The sequence below is a fragment of the Crinia signifera genome, chromosome 19, assembly GCF_055691185.1.
Source record: "Crinia signifera chromosome 19, ASM5569118v1, whole genome shotgun sequence".
Taxonomy (NCBI): Eukaryota; Metazoa; Chordata; class Amphibia; order Anura; family Myobatrachidae; genus Crinia; species Crinia signifera.
The window spans coordinates 136,916,578-136,937,523 of NC_139226.1; the positions used below are offsets into that span (position 1 = coordinate 136,916,578).

Sequence of the window (20,946 nt, forward strand, 5' to 3'; positions counted from 1 at the left end):
TCGCTACAGTCACCACACTTTCTAAAATCAACTCCACGCCGACATGGATAGTGGGGGTATGAACAGGTCCGGAGGACGCGTAACGCGTTCCCTTGCGGGGCTCGCTACGCTAGTCACGCTTCGGGCTGACGTGGATAGTGGGAGTTTGAAATGGAGGCATTTGCCAGTATGTAACATGGAGCACTGGCAAATGCATCCATTATTGTGCATGAGACGCACTTGCGCACCACACCCCCCTCATGTGTGGAGGAGTCGCAAGCGATACCGAACCCCTAATCCTGTCTGTCTCCCTGAAGTGGACACAGGCAGGGTTGCTGTACCCTGCCGCAATAATTACTGAGACGGACAAGCGTTTGAGATGCTCCTGCATCTCAGACAGATGAAGTGCCTCTCCGCCGGCGCCCACATGATCCCCTCTCCGCCAGCGTCTGCCAGCGCAGGGGATCTGGCGGTTACTGGCGCTGTGTGAGAGCCTAGTGAGCGCAGGCTTGCCAGGGACGCCGGGGACAGAGATGCAGCTCCCGGGGACAATACGGTGACTACGCTGCCTGATGGGGACACTACGCTGACTACGCAGGGCTGCCATGGGGACACTACGCTGACTACGCACGGCTGCCATGGGGACACTATGCTGACTGCGCTAGGCAGCTGTTGGGCTACGCTGACAACGTAGCTAAGCCTATGCTGAAAACGTAGCGTAGCCTGCAGCCGTGAAACTACACAAGTACCGGAATCGCTACCTAGATCAGAAAGGTGATGTACTGTATATGGCAGCTGAGAGGAATGGGACGGCTTCTAGCCCTCCTAGTTATGAGTAGGTGAGTCCGTGTGGTCCGAATGGTTCCCTACATCTGGGAGAGGCGACACAGTCACTATACACTGACAGTAGAGGTGGCTTTATTACTGCAGACGATGCGCTTACAGGAAAGCCGGAACAATACAGAAAATAAGGGAAACAGATATGAAATTCACAATAAAAACATTAAAATGAAATGAAGGCGCATGATGCGGGGTGCACATTGCAGCAGTGCACATTGCGGGGGTGCATGTTGCAGGGGGCACATTGCGGGGGGCACCTTGCGATGTGCCGTAAATACTTTGTGCATGCAGAGCATTGACGCGGAACAGTTTTCTCTTCTGTTCTCCTTATATATTATCATATATGTTACTATTAGTCTTTCCATTGGGTTCTGCGGTTCAATTCTCTCCTTACAGTATTTACCGCTGGGTCCACCATATATATATATATATATATATTTCTCTTCTTCTGTTTAATGTTCCCACTCTGAGCGGCCATGTGACCCGTTCCCATGGTTACTATCAGAGTCCGGTGTGTGTTACAGCAGATGCGGTTAGTAGCCGGGTGAGTAATGTAGCGCACCGCGCACATATAATCGGAGCTGTAAGATATTAGTACGCGTATAGGGGGATGCATGTGTCCGGCCGTCGCATCAGCACTTTTCATGTTTATTATACATGTATATAGTCTGTATCCTTATTGGGCCTGACATTGGTCCTGCGCCATCTCCGCAGCCATATGCCGACACCAATAATAGGCGTAGCTGCTAATCTTCTATCGTCACGCTGCTTTTGGTGACGCGCACGCCGAACCAGCCCTTCCAGAAAACAGAATCTTGGCCGCCATGCTTGAAACGGATGAAACGCACTCCAGGGCCGTATCCGGAGAAGGTATGGGTTATCTGCCGACAGGGAAAGAACAGGAGACATGCATTTACATTAGAACGTTTAAGATTGAACAGAGATCACTGTCTAATTACTGACAAAACACAAATGTATGAATGAGAAGATACAAGCTTTGGTGACGTTATTGTTCTCCGCTACCAGGAGGACTGATAACGTATCCGTACGGAGAGTAGTCTGGAGGAAATTCTAAGGCCTCTAATGAAGAGCCACTTGTACAAGTACATGAGAGGATGTGCGAGCTATGTTGGTGCTGCTGCAATACAAGTCACGTGACTAGCATTACCTTTGTCCAATGTGTCCTCCATTGTGGCCAACAACAATTCCCATTTCAAGAACAGCATGCTTCATAGCAGAATTAACATGTCATGGAGAATAATGCGGCCTTCCAAACCTGACATCTTATTCTTAATTTAAAAGAAAAAACACAACCAAATTTCGTATGGACTGGGGCCTGGTGATGGGTTGGCCAAGATGTACACATTCTACAGATTTACTCCCTTCAGAGCACTATTAGTAGGGATACTACAGTATATACTGTATGTATGTATATATATATGTATATATATATATATATATATATATATATATATATATATATATACAATCAGTCCAAAAACATCTGGCACTCCAATAGTTAAATGCTGGCTCCAGTGCACATCCCAAGTTATTGTTATATAAGCCCAAAAGTGGATGTCACTCAGATATCAAAGAAAATAAATAACCACCATGAAACAGTTTCTTGGTCAACGTTTCAGGGAGCTACCCCTTTTATCAAGACCTTGATAAAAGAGGTAGATATTCCTTGATATCCGAGTGACATCCACTTCTGGGCTTGTGTGTGTGTGTGTGTGTGACGTGTAGTGCGAAAACAGCGCTAACCCTCACTATGTAAATACCAGTTTTTTAATAGTACACTGTAGGTAAAAACAAGTAAAATGTTTAAGATGTTGTAAAACTGCTGTGGTATCTTTTGTAAAGGAATCTAGTTTTAAAACATACTTACAGCAGTTTTACAACGTCTTTCTATTCCTGGGTTACAAACAACGTGCAGTCTTTGTACACGTCTATTGTACACCAAAAAGGGATAGATTCCTGTAAAGAATTTCTATGAAATGACCCAGACCTTGATGAAGGACACAAAAATGTTATTTGTCTGCTGATTAATTTTATCCTAAAACAAAAGTATTTTAAGTTTTTAAATGAATTTTACCTTCAGGTTTGTGGGACTGCAATGGGGACAGTTTTTGCCCCAAGCTTTGCGAATTTGCACATGGGTATTTGGGAAAAAAAAGCACATCTATGAAAACGAACTGGCTGCTAACATTGTCATGTACAGAAGATATATAGATGATATTGTTATAATATGGAAAGGTGATAAAGTGTATTTTTTTTTAATTCTTTGAAAATATTATCATAAATGACTATAATTTATCATTAACCTTTAATATCCAAGAAAAAGAAATTGAGTACCTGGACCTAATCCTTAATGGCGTGTGAATAGGAATATTCCCTATTCACAGTTCTGCAGACTCATACGAAATGGTAATAGAAATGAAGACTTTGACCAACAACCTGAAACTTATGGTACTTGTGTAGCCCCACGAGGGGACACGGTACGCGTTCTCCCAACTTGTTCATACCCCCACTATCCACGTCGGCGCGGAGTCGATTTTATAAAGTGTGGTGAGCACAGCGAGCCGCCGAGCCCGAAGCGTGGTGCAGTGAGCCTTGGATACCCGCTTCGGAGTGGTGTGGATAGTGGGGGGGGGTGCTAAATGTACTTAATTGCATCGCATGCGACCTGATCGCACATACGATCCGATCGCATGCGATGCGATCCGCATGCAGGGGAAACGTGAAACTACAAAAGTACCATCGCATGCGATCGCACTTGATGCAATGCGATTTCCCTGTGTCACAACTGAAGGGCTGGATGAAGTCGTGTGGTGTGTAGCAACCGGAGACGGACCAGAGGAGGAAGGATTAAATCGTGCAGGTTTAATAATAGAATTCATAAATGAAATAATACACACTTGAATACTTTCTTAAAGTGGCAGTTAGTGGTAATAAGACTTGAGCCAGCACGGCACTTTGAAAGAAGAAAAAGTTCATAGAAACAATAACAGTTCACATACTGCGGACAGCAGGCTGGGGTCTTGAGAAATGAAGAAATCCGGAAAGAGAATGTACTAGATGGTAATGAGGGATCCTTGAAGACTGAAAGAAGCTGGATGATGACAAAAGAATGGGAAGTTGCTTGGAAGCAGACGGCTTGAAGGGCTTAGGCCAGGAAGCTCAGGGATGCAGGCAGAGACCAGACTGTGGAGAGAACTGGCTGGGGTTAAGCTGAATCGAGTCCAACACAGAGCACTGAAGCAAGGCACCAAGTCAGGAGAGGTGAGTCTGAGAGCCGGAGTCAGCTGGGAGCTGTGAACGCCTCTGGAGACTCTTTGTACTGACACTGAACAGGCCTAGGCAGATCCCCTATATCCCTAGAGGGCGGCTGCCATTGGCTGTCAGGTCAGTATGGGCGGAAACCTCAGACAAGGACCAATCTGCTATTTGCCCTTAATCAAGATGGCGGCGCCGGCCTCCCGGCGCCCCTACAGCACATACCGCTACACTTGCTGGCGTCCCACGCTGCCTGCTGCCCACCAGACTGCCGCTGCCTGCTGCCGCTGACCTGGAGACCACTACACGCTAGCCGACGGCGGGCGCGAACGGGTGAGTAGTAAGCCCGCCGCGCACCGCCGCGGCTGCGTGTGACAGTACCCCCCCCTTTCTGGGTGACCCCAGGGCACCTACGCACCTTGTGTGGATTTCTTTGAAAGAACTGTCTCACCAGACGAGGAGCATGAAGATCTGCAGCATCAACCCAGGAATTTTCTTCAGGACCGAATCCAAGCCACTCTACCAGATACTGAAGATGGGTATTGCGGCAACGTGAGTCGATAATGCGCCTCACCTCGAACTCTGTTTCTCTTTCCGAGCCAATCTTGGGCGGTTTAGGCACCTTCTTCTGATATAAGTTCAAACGCAAAGGTTTCAGAAGAGACACATGGAACGAATTTGATATTTTTAAGGAAGGAGGGAGCTGTAGTCTGTAGGCCACCGGATTAATCACCTGAGTGATCGGGTACGGCCCGATGAACCGAGGAGCCAGCTTCATGGACGGTAACCGAAGGCGTATATGGCGGGTAGACAGCCATACTCGATCTCCAACCTTCAACTTAGGAGCTGCTCTTCTTTTCCTGTCCGCCATCCTTTTATATCGAGCGGATGCTTTGAGGAGAGCTGTATGGACGTCTGACCAGATCTTTGCAAACCGTTGTAGGGAAGAAGCAGCTGCAGGGACTTCGGACAATGATAGATCTGAGAACTCCGGAGATCGGGGATGCTTGCCAAAGACAGTGAAAAAGGGAGTGGTGCCGGAGGAAGAATGATAAGAATTGTTGTGCGCAAATTCCGCCCAAGGCAGAAGGTCTACCCAGTCGTCTTGAGAGGAAGAGACGAACAAACGAATGAAGGCCTCCAAGTCTTGGTTGACTCGTTCTGTCTGCCCGTTGGTTTGTGGGTGGAAAGCAGTGGAGAACTTGAGCTTGACTTGTACAGCAGAACAGAGAGCCCTCCAAAACTTTGCGACGAACTGCACGCCACGGTCAGAAATGATCTCTTTGGGCAACCCATGGAGTTTGAAGATGGTGGAAATGAAGAGCTGAGCCAACACTGGAGCAGATGGAAGACCTTTCAATGGGAAGAAGTGCACCATCTTTGAAAAGCGGTCGACCACCACCCAAATTACTGTATGCCCTTTGGAGGGAGGAAGTTCGCAGATAAAGTCCATAGACAGGTGGGACCATGGTTCTGTTGGTATGGCTAGAGGTAGAAGAGGACCGACAGGAGACGTTCTGGAGGACTTATGCTGAGTGCACTTTACACAGGAAGCGACAAAGGAGTTTACATCGCGACGGATGGTAGGCCACCAGTATGACCGCAAAAGGAACATTAAGGTCTTCTGTGCCCCGGTATGCCCTGCGAAACGGGAAGCATGTGCCCAGGACAGCACTCTCTTCCGGAGATTGAGAGGAACGAAGGTCTTGCCTGGTGGAGGTGAAGGCTGGACTGTTACTTGAGCAAAGACCAGAGGATCGAGGATGGGTCGAGGAGGAGTCTCAAGATCAGCGGAAGTTTCAAAAGAGCGTGAAAGGGCATCGGCCTTGGCATTCATCGTCCCGGGTCTGAATTTGATTTGAAAATCAAAGCGTTCGAAGAACATGGCCCAGCGGGCTTGACGAGCTGTAAGACATTGGGCCTGCTTGAGGAATGAGAGGTTCTTATGGTCGGAGTACACCGTAATTTTATGTCGTGCCCCCTCCAGGAGGTACCGCCACTCCTCCAACGCTGATTTGACTGCCAGTAACTCCTGCTCTCCAATGGGGTAATTCTTCTCCGCTGGAAGAAACTTCTTGGAAAAGAAGGCACAGGGATGAAGCACCTGGTCCTCCCCTCTCTGTGACAAGATTGCCCCTACCCCCTCTGAGGATGCGTCCACCTCAAGAATAAAGGGTTTGTCGAGGTTTGGCTGGAGAAGGATTGGGGCGGAGACAAAAGCATCCTTTAGTTGTTGGAAGGCTTGAGAGGCTTCAGGTGGCCACTGACTTGGATCAGAACCCTTACGGGTTAGAGCAGTAAGAGGTGCAGCAAGGGTGGAGAAGTTCCGGATGAAACGACGATAGTAATTTGAAAAGCCCAGGAACCTCTGGATGCCTTTGAGCGTGGTGGGCGCTGTCCAGTCTAAGATGGCTCTTACTTTCTCTGGATCCATCTCTATCCCAGTGCTGGAGAGGATGTGGCCAAGGAATGGAATGGAGGTAACCTCAAAGACGCACTTGTCTAGCTTGCAGAATAATTTATTTTGGCGAAGGCGCCGCAAGACCTCAGCTACTGTTTGCCGATGGAGATGGAGGTTCGATGAGAAGATGAGAATGTCATCGAGATACACCACAATGGAATGATACAATAAATCTCGAAATATGTCATTTACAAATTGTTGGAAGACGGCTGGAGCGTTGCAAAGACCAAAGGGCATCACCAGGTATTCATAGTGGCCGTCTCGGGTGTTGAACGCCGTCTTCCACTCATCTCCAGATCGTATACGGATCAAGTTGTACGCCCCTCTTAAATCCAGTTTAGTAAAGATGGAAGCCCCTCGGATTTTATCGAATAATTCGGTGATCAGAGGCAAAGGATAGCGGTTCTTGATCGTGATATCGTTCAGGCCCCTGTAGTCGATACACGGGCGGAGGGTTCCATCTTTTTTTTTCACAAAGAAAAACCCTGCTCCGGCTGGCGAAGTGGACGGGCGAATGAACCCCTTATCCAAGTTCTCTCGAATGTAGTCAGACATGACTTTGGTCTCTGGCAGAGACAAGGGGTAGATGCGGCCCCGCGGTGGGAACTTCCCAGGTATCAACTCTATCGGACAGTCCCAGGAACGATGAGGCGGCAGGGTATCGGCACCTCCTTTGCTGAAGACGTCAGAAAAAGAAAGATATGGTGTGGGTAACGACAAGGGTGGAGCTGGTGAAGATGAAAGACTGGAACCTCCTACTTCTTGAGGATTAGTTTGATGGAGTGGAATGACACGAGGCATGCAAGTAGTTAGGCAGTTCGTACCCCAGGCTGTGATCTCCATACTGGTCCAATCAATATGAGGGTTGTGCTTAGTAAGCCATGGTAGGCCCAGGACTACCTGGTGTGAGGACTGAGGAAGGACAAAAAATTCTAGAGTCTCTTGATGTAAGGCACCGACGAGAACTGTCACTGGATCGGTTTGAAGGGTGATTTGCCCGCTGCTGATGCGACTCCCATCTACTGCAGTGAGAGCCAACGGATGGGCCAAAGGTTGCACCGTCAAGGAATGTTGAAGAACGAAAGAGGAAGAAAGGAAGTTCCCGGCTGCTCCGGAATCTAGTAGAGCCTGGACCTTGATTTTTCCCTGAGGGCACACAAGAGTAACAGGAATGGTGGGCACAGTTGAAGAGGGAGATGAAAGCAGAACTCCTAACCTGGCCTCCCTCGGGGAGGTTAGGAGCGGTCGTTTCCCGGACGCAGTGGGCAGGAAGACAACAGATGAGCGGAAGAACCGCAGTACATGCAAAGATTCTCACGACGTCTACGGGATTTTTCTTCAAAGGAAAGCCGAGAGCGGTTGATCTGCATGGGTTCGTCTGGTGGTGTGGTTGTGGAGGGCCCAGGTCTAGGAACAGGAACAGCGTTGGTGGTGAGACGAGGGCGGAGACGGTCGGAGCGATTTCTCTCTAGTTGACGCTCCTGCATCCGTAGATCTACTTTGTTGCACAAGGAGATGAGTTCAGCTAAAGTAGCAGGGGAGTCATGGGTAGTTAATTCGTCCTTGATACGACCTGCCAGCCCATTCCAGAAGGCGGAGACGAGAGCCTCTTCATTCCACTTTAGTTCCGAAGCCAGAGTCTGGAACTGCACAGCATATTGTCCCACTGAGCGACTACCCTGGCGAATTCTCAGGATCTCAGTAGCGGCAGACGACACTCTGCCAGGTTCGTCGAAGATGTGACGGAAAGAGGTAATAAAAGCTTCATAGTCATTGAGCAGGAGATCAGCACGTTCCCAGAGAGGGGACACCCAGTCCAAAGCTGACCCTGCTAGGAGAGACACAATATAAGCCACCTTTGCCTTGGAAGTAGGAAAGTGAGAAGACTGTAAGGTGAAATGCACATCGCATTGGTTCAGAAACCCACGGCATCCTTTCGGAGAACCATCATATTTGCTGGGGGTTGGTAATTGCATGTGATGAGGAACTATTGGTCCAGGTGTAGGAACAGGGACTGGAACCTCTGGAGCTGGAGCCACAGAAACTGAGGGAGCCGCTGGGGGCGAAGCCAAGACCTGAAGGAATTGAGCCACTTGATGTTGGGTAGCCTCCACTTGCTCCAGACGAGCCATGATGCTGTGAAGTGCGTCCGCCATGGAAGCCTGTTCTTCACCCGACTCCATCGGGTCAGTACAAACTGTCACAACTGAAGGGCTGGATGAAGTCGTGTGGTGTGTAGCAACCGGAGACGGACCAGAGGAGGAAGGATTAAATCGTGCAGGTTTAATAATAGAATTCATAAATGAAATAATACACACTTGAATACTTTCTTAAAGTGGCAGTTAGTGGTAATAAGACTTGAGCCAGCACGGCACTTTGAAAGAAGAAAAAGTTCATAGAAACAATAACAGTTCACATACTGCGGACAGCAGGCTGGGGTCTTGAGAAATGAAGAAATCCGGAAAGAGAATGTACTAGATGGTAATGAGGGATCCTTGAAGACTGAAAGAAGCTGGATGATGACAAAAGAATGGGAAGTTGCTTGGAAGCAGACGGCTTGAAGGGCTTAGGCCAGGAAGCTCAGGGATGCAGGCAGAGACCAGACTGTGGAGAGAACTGGCTGGGGTTAAGCTGAATCGAGTCCAACACAGAGCACTGAAGCAAGGCACCAAGTCAGGAGAGGTGAGTCTGAGAGCCGGAGTCAGCTGGGAGCTGTGAACGCCTCTGGAGACTCTTTGTACTGACACTGAACAGGCCTAGGCAGATCCCCTATATCCCTAGAGGGCGGCTGCCATTGGCTGTCAGGTCAGTATGGGCGGAAACCTCAGACAAGGACCAATCTGCTATTTGCCCTTAATCAAGATGGCGGCGCCGGCCTCCCGGCGCCCCTACAGCACATACCGCTACACTTGCTGGCGTCCCACGCTGCCTGCTGCCCACCAGACTGCCGCTGCCTGCTGCCGCTGACCTGGAGACCACTACACGCTAGCCGACGGCGGGCGCGAACGGGTGAGTAGTAAGCCCGCCGCGCACCGCCGCGGCTGCGTGTGACCCTGCCGCCGTGAAGCTACACAAGTACCAAACTGATTCATCTAGATATGTAGAGAGGGGCTATCCAACAACGTTGGTGGAACAAGCCAAAGAAAAGGCCAAGGGGGAAAATAGAGAGGACCTTCTTATATACAAAAATAAAAATCCAGAAGAAAATCAGAATGCAAATTTTATAACCACCTACAATTCTGTGGAAAACCAATTAAGAAAGGTCCTAAATAAACATTGGGAAATTCAAAAATTAGACCCAATCTTGAAAGATACCCTCCCTCAGCGACCTAAAGTGATTTTTAAGAGAGCTCAAATCTTAAGGAGATTCTAGTACCAAGTACGTTAAAACCCATTTCTAGCAATCTCACCAATTCTTGGCTCAATACTACTGGTTTCTTCAGATGCAACCACTGCTCCATCTGTACATTTGCGCATAAAGATGGAAACCATGATTCGGGAATTTTCCACAAAATAAAACAAAAAGGTGAACTGCCTCACTACATATGGAATGTATTGTTTAGTGCACATGGGGATACAAATACATAGGAAATACCAAGAGCAGTGTTCCCTCTAAGCTGTGCGGGCGTGCGCGCGCACACAACTCGACGAGCATGCGCACAGACATTACAACAGAGTGCACAAAGCAGCAGTGGTCCCTTTTTGCAGTTGTGGACTCAATAAATGTGTGTTTCACCCATTAACTACATGTGTGCTGTGTTTTAAATGTTTAATATAATTTTGATGTAAAGTTAACACAATTGCTGAACGTCATTTTCCAGTTATATATAAGTGACGCACAAAAATTAAAATTTCCTTCCAAAGTTGCACAGCAAAAATCTTTTGCCGCACACAGCCTTCATAAAATTAGAGGGAACATTGACCAAGAGTCCATTGAAAATAAGAACACAAGAACATGTTAGGGCTATTAAAAACAAAATTTAAATCACTCTGTCCCTCGCCATTTTTTAAATACACATAAGTCCAACCTTGACCACTTATCCTTTAAGGCTATAGGACATGTAGTTATAGGAGAAAGGGGAGGTAATAGGGATAAAAATAATTATCCCAGAGAGAGATGTTTTTGATACACTGGTACGGGTCCACCTTCACTGTTAGAATTTTTTTGATATATGTCTATTGTTTTAAATAAATGTTTTTTTTTTTTTTAAAAAACAGTATCACGCTATGAGTCTTTCCCATACTGGGTGACTTTTTGGTTTTAAGGGTCCTTGATGATACCTATTAGGAACAACACCTGGATATGAACAATCCGAGTCACTTGTATTTTTTTTCGGCACTGAGCAACATAGAAATCACCTTGGATTTTTATTAACACACTCCTCCTGAAACGTTCCCTTTGTCTGAAATGCTTCAATGAGACTGGATGACGAGACAGGAAGGAGACTTATAGGGTGAGATTTAATAGGATGAGAGATTCAGAAAGTGAGAGATTTGGTAAGAATTCTCCAGTTTTTTTTAAAGCGGCAATCATTTACACTGCAAAACCAGTTTGATTTGGCAGTGTAAATGATTGCCGCTTAAAAAAAAACTGGAGAATTCTTACCAAATCTCTCACTTTCTGAATATCTCATCCTTTTAAATCTCACAGCTCCAGTGAGAGAGATCACTACATGGGAGCTTTCTGGTTATTATTGGGACACATATATAAGAAACCTACATTTGAACACTGAAGGCGCAGAGGTCATACAATCCTATATATATATATCCTGACGAAAATCGAAACAAAGATTGAAACGTTGAAACGCTGATGCTGAGTTCGTGTATATTATTTCTGGAACCTATACAATTTTTGCTGTGAAGGCACCGGGAAAAGCAAAATCGAATTGAAAACAGGGAAAAATCTAAGCGTGTGTACACAGCTAAACATATATATATACCATTTCCAATCTTCAAATCATCCAATCTTCAAATCATCCAATCTTCAAATCATCCAATCATCCAGTCTCCCAATCATCTTCAAGCTTCTTTAATAAGTATTATTATTATTTGTCTTCTGTAACGTCACCGCCCCGTAGCGGCAGGGAGGACACGAAGGGAGCCAGCAGGCCTGGCGCCACCACTAGGCCGTGGTAGGCATTTGCCTAGGGCGCCGGCCACTGGGGGGCGGTAGTTGGGAGCAGGGTCCCCCAGAAGGTAGTTGGGAGCAGCCTCCCTTCCCCCCTGGATCAGCGCGCCAGCCGGGCGGCACATGTTAATGCTGGGCAGCGCTGAGCACTTGGCTCACCCTCAGACGCTGCCCAGCTGTACGCGGAAGATGTCGGGACTGAACACACAGCACAGTGAGCCCTGCTCCCTCCTGCCCGGTAAGCGAGACCTCCTCACTCCCGCCTGCTGAGCCAGCTCGTCCCTCCCGCTGAGCTAGCCAGCTCGCCCGCACGCCCTGCCTGGGGCGCTCCGGTGCCTGGCACCGGCATTTAATGTGGTTAAAAGAAAAATATATGAATATGACATACAACAAAAACACATCTGAAATAAAACCCCAAAAAACCAAAATGCCCATTAATGTCCTCGGCATCATCTAAGGACAATGACAAATTAATTTGGGTCAATTCATTTCATCCTTTGAGCCCCTCGATTAACAGGATTGCCAAGTCACATTGGCCAATTGTCAGAACTGACCCAACACTGGGCACCTTACATAATAAAAGGATAATGTGCGCTTACACCAGGGGTAAGAATCTGAAGAATTATTTGGTGAAGAATGATGATGTTTCTCCTGTGAACACATTGACCACCTTTTTGGGTTCCCCAAGGTGGGGTGTTTGTAGTGGTTGCCCTACATGCAAGTTTATGATTACTGGTGACACCTTTTATCACCCATTTTCTTTGGGAACAATTAAGATCAGACAACAGGTCAGTTGTTTATCGAATTTTGTGGTGTATCTCATCAGCTGTCCCTGTGGCCGACATGTCGGTAAAACAATGAGAGCATTTAAGGAAAGGGCAGCTGTTCACAGATCCTCAATCAAGAGTGCTATAGCCAAGGGGTCCAGCGAAGAGCCTGTGGACTGCCACCTTGCGGTGGCGGGGCACACGCGGTCATCCCTCTAATTATAGCACAAATGCCAAGCCCAAAAGAGGGGTGATTGGGGTTTTTTGTTAGGCCAAGCTGAGAGCCGCTGGATTCATCGGCTGGATACCTTGGCCTCAAGGAGCTTGAACAAGCATGCTGGTTTTTCGTATTTTCTCTAAGGTGGAATGCTGTGAGTTACAACACTGTGGCATTATCAGTGATACATAGGGGGGTATGTTACTCCCGACAGCCATGATCCTGGCCCGTTTGCCCGACAGCAAATTGGCAGGCGGGATTCAATGTCCCACCTGCTGATCGGCAAAAAGGGGGCGTGTTCATGTAACTGGCTGTGGATTGTCAAGATACGGACGGGATTGCGACAATCCACAGCCGTGATGCCGATTCTGCCATGATGCCTCTTCAATGCGGTCATTAAAGACAGCATTAATTAGGGCCCGCGGATATTTTCCCCAACAGAAATATCGGCGAGGATTGCACACCCCCCATTGCGTCCATGTGGATCTAGTAGTAAAGGTGTGTCAGTTTGTCATTTATATTGGCACTGTAACATATTGCTAACTTTGATCATGTCACTGTGAGTTACATTTCATAGATCTGCTTTTTGCATTTTTTGTTGTTTATTTCTTTATTCATTTATTGTTTTTTTGGGTTCATTTGGGCATTTGGAGTTTTATTCTTCGTAGATGTGTTTTTGTTGTATGTAAAATTCATATATTGGTCTTTTAACCACATTAAGTATGTCTGGTTCCCTGCCGCTACAGGGCGGTGATGTCATGTCACAGCACCCGGGTGTGCGCCTGCGTGGACGCTGAACGGAGCGGAGGGGTATAAAGGTACGTGTTGTATATGTAACCATTGTCTTCTGCACCTTCTTTGAAACGTTGGACTGATCCAGTCTTCTGGTGTCTTTTGTCTTCCGAGTGCCGCCGTCTGCGTATATTCCAGTCTGGTTATGGGGGGGCAACGAATAATTGCACATTGTATAGGGCTTGCCCATGTGGAGTCCCGCTCTACACATTTATTTATGTATATATCATTATCTTGGGTTCTCTCATTCTAGGGCTTATAGAGGGTAACACCATTAAGCGCACTCACCTGGTTCCATGCGCCATCGCTGTCCCCAGGGATGGTGATCGTCTCGCTCTTGTACTCGGTGATCAGGTCTTGGCTATCAGACAGAAGCTGCACGTTCAGCTCATACAGACATCCAGCATCCGTCCGTGCTGCGTACCTGCAATTATGCCATGTACCCTCGTTATCACAATGCCCTGGTGCGTGACCCAATCGCAGTGTACACTTTATTACAGAGCAGTGGCCTATAGAACAGCACATATACCATACATACAGCACATATACCGTACATACAGCACATATACCGTACATACAGCCCATATACCGTACATACAGCACATATACCGTACATACAGCACATATACCGTACATACAGCACATATACCGTACATACAGCTCATATACCGTACATACAGCACATATATCGTACATACAGCACATATACCGTACATACAGCACATATACCGTACATACAGCACATATACCGTACATACAGCACTTATACCGTACATACAGCACTTATACCGTACATACAGCACATATACCGTGCATACAGCACATATACCGTACATACAGCACATATACCGTACATACAGCACATATACCGTACATACAGCACATAAAAAAATGTCAACCTTTTTCATGTCGACCTTTTGACCATGTCGACCTATTGCCTGTCGACCTCTAAACCCTGTTGACCTTTTCCATTTGACCTTTAGACCCTGTCGACCTATGGTGTGTAAACCTTTAAACCCTGTTGACCTTTGACTGTCGACCTTTTGACCCTGCCAACCTTGTGACTGTTGACCATTAGTGGTTGACCATATGACTGTCTATGTCCTATGACCAGTCCGGATACCCATGGGGATGCACCTGGGTATAGGGCGTCTGTGGTATGGGGGTACAGTGGTGTAAGTAGCTGGGGTGCTCGCTGGGGGTTACACCTTCTCCGGTTAGTGGTCACATAGCCACGAGACAGCTGGTTACAGAACCCTGAGGCCTCAACATTCACACGGAGGAAAGTACAGAATGGGGTGACAGGGGGTATGGAAGCGGTGTGTGTGGGTGGTATACTGTGTATATATGTATGTATTGGGACACGAGCGTGCAATGGGACATCACCACCTCACATACTACGTAAAGGCTGCAGCCAATCCGCAATCGTGTGACGCATCTGTGTCGGTTCTGCAGGAGGCAATGGTATGTCCAATGTGCCGACGGAGAGCGGAATGGATGTAGCACAAACATAAGAGCTTGTATCTGATTGGTTGCTATGGGTTACAGAGCCTCTCATCTTACCAGTCGCTGACCACAATGTCCGGCTGGTTGGTGTCCAATATCTCCTCTGTATATCCTTCATTAAGGAGGTCAATGACCTGAGATTTGCTGCACCATCTAGAACCAGAGGACACAGAATGAGGCACAGCCAAAACTCTAATTCTGTACCATGCTCAGAGCTCAGGACATTAACACTACGGTGCACAGTGATCTAAGGGGGCTACTATACCTGGTGTGTATGGAATCCCAGTGTATGTGATGCACTCACCCAGAGGATGATGCACAGTGATTTGTGTCTGCTGCTATACCCGGTCAGTATGGAATCACTGTGTATGTAATGTACTCACCCAGAGGATGATGTACAGTGATCTGTGTCTGCTGCAATACCCGGTCAGTATGGAATCACTGTGTATGTAATGTACTCACCCAGAGGATGATGTACAGTAATCTGTGTCTGCTGCTATACCCGAACTGTATGGAATCCCAGTGTATGTGATGCACTCACCCAGAGGATGATGCACAGTGATCTGTGTCTGCTGCTCTACCTGGTGTGTATGGAATCCCTGTGTATGTGATGTACTCACCCAGAGGATGATGCACAGTGATTTGTGTCTGCTGCTATACCCGGTCAGTATGGAATCACTGTGTATGTAATGTACTCACCCAGAGGATGATGTACAGTAATCTGAGTCTGCTGCTATACCCGGACAGTATGGAATCCCTGTGTATGTCATGTACTCACACAGAGGATGATGCACAGTGATCTGTGTCTGCTGCTTTACCCGGTGTGTATGGAATCCCTGTGTATGTGATGCACTCACCCAGAGGATGATGCACAGTGATTTGTGTCTGCTGCTATACCCGGTCAGTATGGAATCACTGTGTATGTAATGTACTCACCCAGAGGATGATGTACAGTAATCTGTGTCTGCTGCTATACCCGAACTGTATGGAATCCCTGTGTATGTGATGCACTCACCCAGAGGATGATGCACAGTGATTTGTGTCTGCTGCTATACCCGGTCAGTATGGAATCACTGTGTATGTAATGTACTCACCCAGAGGATGATGTACAGTGATCTGTGTCTGCTGCAATACCCGGTCAGTATGGAATCACTGTGTATGTAATGTACTCACCCAGAGGATGATGTACAGTAATCTGTGTCTGCTGCTATACCCGAACTGTATGGAATCCCAGTGTATGTGATGCACTCACCCAGAGGATGATGCACAGTGATTTGTGTCTGCTGCTATACCCGGTCAGTATGGAATCACTGTGTATGTAATGTACTCACCCAGAGGATGATGTACAGTGATCTGTGTCTGCTGCAATACCCGGTCAGTATGGAATCACTGTGTATGTAATGTACTCACCCAGAGGATGATGTACAGTAATCTGTGTCTGCTGCTATACCCGAACTGTATGGAATCCCTGTGTATGTGATGCACTCACCCAGAGGATAATGCACAGTGATCTGTGTCTGCTGCTCTACCTGGTGTGTATGGAATCCCTGTGTATGTGATGTACTCACCCAGAGGATGATGCACAGTGATTTGTGTCTGCTGCTATACCCGGTCAGTATGGAATCACTGTGTATGTAATGTACTCACCCAGAGGATGATGTACAGTAATCTGAGTCTGCTGCTATACCCGGTCAGTATGGAATCCCTGTGTATGTCATGTACTCACACAGAGGATGATGCACAGTGATCTGTGTCTGCTGCTTTACCCGGTGTGTATGGAATCCCTGTGTATGTGATGCACTCACCCAGAGGATGATGCACAGTGATTTGTGTCTGCTGCTATACCCGGTCAGTATGGAATCACTGTGTATGTAATGTACTCACCCAGAGGATGATGTACAGTAATCTGTGTCTGCTGCTATACCCGAACTGTATGGAATCCCTGTGTATGTGATGCACTCACCCAGAGGATGATGCACAGTGATCTGTGTCTGCTGCTCTACCCGGTGTGTATGGAATCCCTGTGTATGTGATGTACTCACCCAGAGGATGATGCACAGTGATTTGTGTCTGCTGCTATACACGGTCAGTATGGAATCACTGTGTATGTAATGTACTCACCCAGAGGATGATGTACAGTAATCTGTGTCTGCTGCTATACCCAAACTGTATGGAATCCCTGTGTATGTGATGCACTCACCCAGAGGATGATGCACAGTGATCTGTGTCTGCTGCTCTACCTGGTGTGTATGGAATCCCTGTGTATGTGATTTACTCACCCAGAGGATGATGCACAGTGATTTGTGTCTGCTGCTATACCCGGTCAGTATGGAATCACTGTGTATGTAATGTACTCACCCAGAGGATGATGTACAGTAATCTGAGTCTGCTGCTATACCCGGTCAGTATGGAATCCCTGTGTATGTCATGTACTCACACAGAGGATGATGCACAGTGATCTGTGTCTGCTGCTATACCCGGTGTGTATGGAATCCCTGTGTATGTGATGCACTCACCCAGAGGATGATGTACAGTAATCTGAGTCTGCTGCTATACCCAGTCAGTATGGAATCCCTGTGTATGTCATGTACTCACACAGAGGATGATGCACAGTGATCTGTGTCTGCTGCTATACCCGGTGTGTATGGAATCCCTGTGTATGCGATGCACTCACCCAGAGGATGATGTACAGTAATCTGTGTCTGCTGCTATACCCGGTCAGTATGGAATCCCTGTGTATGTCATGTACTCACCCGAAGGATGATGCAAAGTATTTCTTCACCTCCTCAGATGGGAACTCTGCGCCGCTGTCTCCTGGGAGATCTTCCACTCTCCACCCATCTCCGCCATTTTCCACATCCTCCCAGGACTCTAACTCCCCTATAGAACACAGCACATTGTCTCTGTTATGGCATTTTTCTGAATCCTTTCTAGATCTTATTATGGAGTGTTGCCCAGAACTGTACTCTGTATTCTTGATGAGGACATACCAATGATTTATACACAGTCTTCCCTCACCTCTAAGCCCCTTAGTACTGTATGCATGGTAATTTTACCTTTTTGGTTTTTGCTGCTGCTTCATGATACTGAGCAATACAGTGAAGTCTACCGTCAATTAGTACCTCCGCACTCTTCTCTATTGACGATTCCCCTACATTTACCCCATTTAATGTATAGATTACACACCTGTTTCTGCTCCAAAAATGCATAACCTTACATGTATCAATAGTAAACCTTATCTTCCATGTAGCTGCCCAATCCTCCAGTTTATTTAAGTCTCTCTGTAGAGGCCACATCCTGATCTGAATTTATTACCTTACACAGTTTAGGGTCATCTGCAAAAATGGACACTTTGCTCCTTAGACCATTGTCTAGGTCATTAATAAATATATTAAACAGAAATGGCCCCAGTATCAAACATTGAGTTACACTGTTTAGAACTTTATTTGAAATTGTTCCATTTTTTACAATTATGTTCTCTATACTCCAACCAATTCTGGACCCAAGTGCCAAAGTTGCTTCCTAGACCCATCTCCCATATTTTGTAGACCATCCTCATGTTCAAAGCCTTAGACCACATCTACTGTGTTGCCATGGTCTACGTTCCCACTCACCTCCTTATAGAAGCCAATTAGATGAGTTTTGCATGACCTATCCCTCACAAATCCATACTGGTTCCCACTAATAATATTATTGTACACCAAGTGTTCCTGGATGCTGTTCCTTAGGGTTTCCCTACTATTGACGTCAGGCATTCAGGTCTATAATTTCATGGATGTGTTTTACTTCCCTTTTTAAACAATGGCACCACATCTGCTATTTGCCGGTCCCTAGGTACTCTGCCTGATGAAATGTTATCTATGAAAATGAAGTGTAACAGTCTATCTATTTCTGAGCTCAGCTCCATTAGACCTGCTCCTAATAAATACAAGGTAGCGGCAAAAGTAAACAGAGACTATGGTGAGCGGCAGCGTGCCAAATACAACGCCGTCCGACTTAACACCAGCTCTGTAAAACAGCAAGCTGCAGCACAGACATCTCACGCTGCAGCCTGAGACAATTAGTGAGCCCAGTGGAGACTGGCGTTCACTCGGTCTAAAAATAAAACTGGACACAATCAAATTGCAGTATAAGTGGGGAGGGGAAGAGGGAATAACACACTGAGGGTTAGGTCAGTGTACACTTCGCAAACAGAGCTTCATCAGGACCATCTGGCCGCTCACCATAGTCTCTGTTTACTTTTGCCGCTACCTTGTATTTATTAGGAGCAGGCTATAAGACGACAGCGTTGTACTTGACACGCTGCCGCCTGCCTTGCTCGCTGTGTATGAGCTCCCTCCTTACCTTCTAGAGCGGGCAATAACTCGGACGGCGCTGTATTTGACACGCCGCCGCATGCCTTAGCTCTTGAAGGGTTAACCACCAGTGTATCATCTCTATACCCCCGGCTAACACGGGATGCCAGAGGAGTGGCAGTCCTCATTGGCTACCACAGGCTGGGGAGATCTGCAGTCCCAATTGTATGGTGATTGCTCAGACACTGGTGTGCTTTTTGGAGGGGCCTCTGTAACTCCCTAATTAATACCACACTATCTGTGATTAATTGTTATATTGGTTACACAGTTTCCAAGCCATAGTGCTTAAGGTGATAGGCATTTCCAGATTTCTGGACACAACTCCAATCTGACAGGGCACATATAGTAAAGCATGTTGTACTCCCACAATACTAGTACTCACTGCCTGTCAGCACAGTTCTAATTAAAAAAGAAACACCGTTTGCAAACTCTTAAAGGGGACCACAGGGGAATTGGGCCACACTGAGTGAGGATAAATTCGCTTATCCTTTTTAATACACTGTCCGTGTTTTATGTTTCACTGTTTTGTCTATATTTCGCCTCTTTGTCTTTTAATATAAGTTAATAAAAGCTAAATTTTATGCTATTTTTCTCATGAGGTGCACCACACAGAAAGACATTTCCTTTTCTCCTTTTTGCTTGAACCTCGATCCATGTCCAGTGGTAGCACACCTTCTTCCTAAATATAAACGAATAATTCTACTTCCATGAGGGTCCTGTCTGAAATACATTTGTAAATAAACCTGTGCGACTGACCGTCCTTTCCCCGTCCCCCAAAAAACCATATTATATGAAAACGCCTATATACATAATACAAGGAGTAGTCAAGCAGAATATTATTAGCGTCATTGAAATGTTTGCAATGTTGTATTATTCCTTAATCAGCAATTGCAGATAGTAGTAGGTTTAATATGTAAGATTGTGGCCTGGTAATGACATACATCTGATATAGGAGATTCCTAAACCATATAAAAAGAGAGTATAGGCTGAGGATCCTTTATGTGGCTATAGGGAACCAATTACAGATATCAAAGGTCAGTGTGACCTTAATCCTCAATATGGTAGACATGTATGAGGACCTTCTTGTCAGAATTGAGTGAGGAGCTTGGAGCATGTAATAGTAAGGTCCTCCTATCATAGTATAAGTGTTGTAGCATCATATGCTGTAGAATAGATATTGGAGAATAGAGGGGGCTGCCTTACCGTCCCATGTTAGCTATGGTAAACATCATGATGAACATAGGGAACAGAGGTTTAACAGCATCTGTAGTTGACCATTCAGAGAAATTAAGACGTGGGGGTTATTCTGGTTCACTCAGAAAGGTACAATCACTCTCTAATGGATAAAACCATATGCACTGCAGGTGGGGCAGATGTAACATGTGCAGAGTTAGATTTGGGTGTTTTATTGTTTCTGTGCAGGGTAAATACTGGCTGCTTTGTTTTTACACCGTAATATAGATATCAGTTTGAAGTACATCTCCCACCCAAATCTAACTCTCTCTGCACATGTTACATCAGCCCCACCTGCAGTGCACATGGTTTTGTCCATTAGAGAGTGATTGTGCCTTTCCGAGTGAATCAGCATAACCCCCATAGGCATGTGATTGGAGATAGATGCAAAG

The 20,946-nt window shown here is 46.5% G+C and overlaps 1 protein-coding gene across 2 annotated transcripts in view; it reads right to left on the reverse strand.

The window, feature by feature from the left end:
• Positions 1-880: 880 nt before the first annotated feature.
• LOC146043057 (F-box only protein 2-like) overlaps positions 881-20,946 on the reverse strand; it is a 30,653-nt gene continuing 10,587 nt past the window's right edge. For both annotated transcript variants that reach the window (XM_083163445.1, XM_083163446.1), the window contains exons 3-6: positions 17,720-17,846; positions 15,024-15,119; positions 13,749-13,884; positions 881-1,700 (exon numbers count right to left, since the gene is read on the reverse strand). In XM_083163445.1, the coding sequence (XP_083019571.1) occupies positions 1,566-1,700; positions 13,749-13,884; positions 15,024-15,119; positions 17,720-17,846 (494 nt within the window). In that variant the 3' untranslated portion in view covers positions 881-1,565. The remainder of the gene's footprint in view (positions 1,701-13,748; positions 13,885-15,023; positions 15,120-17,719; positions 17,847-20,946) is intronic.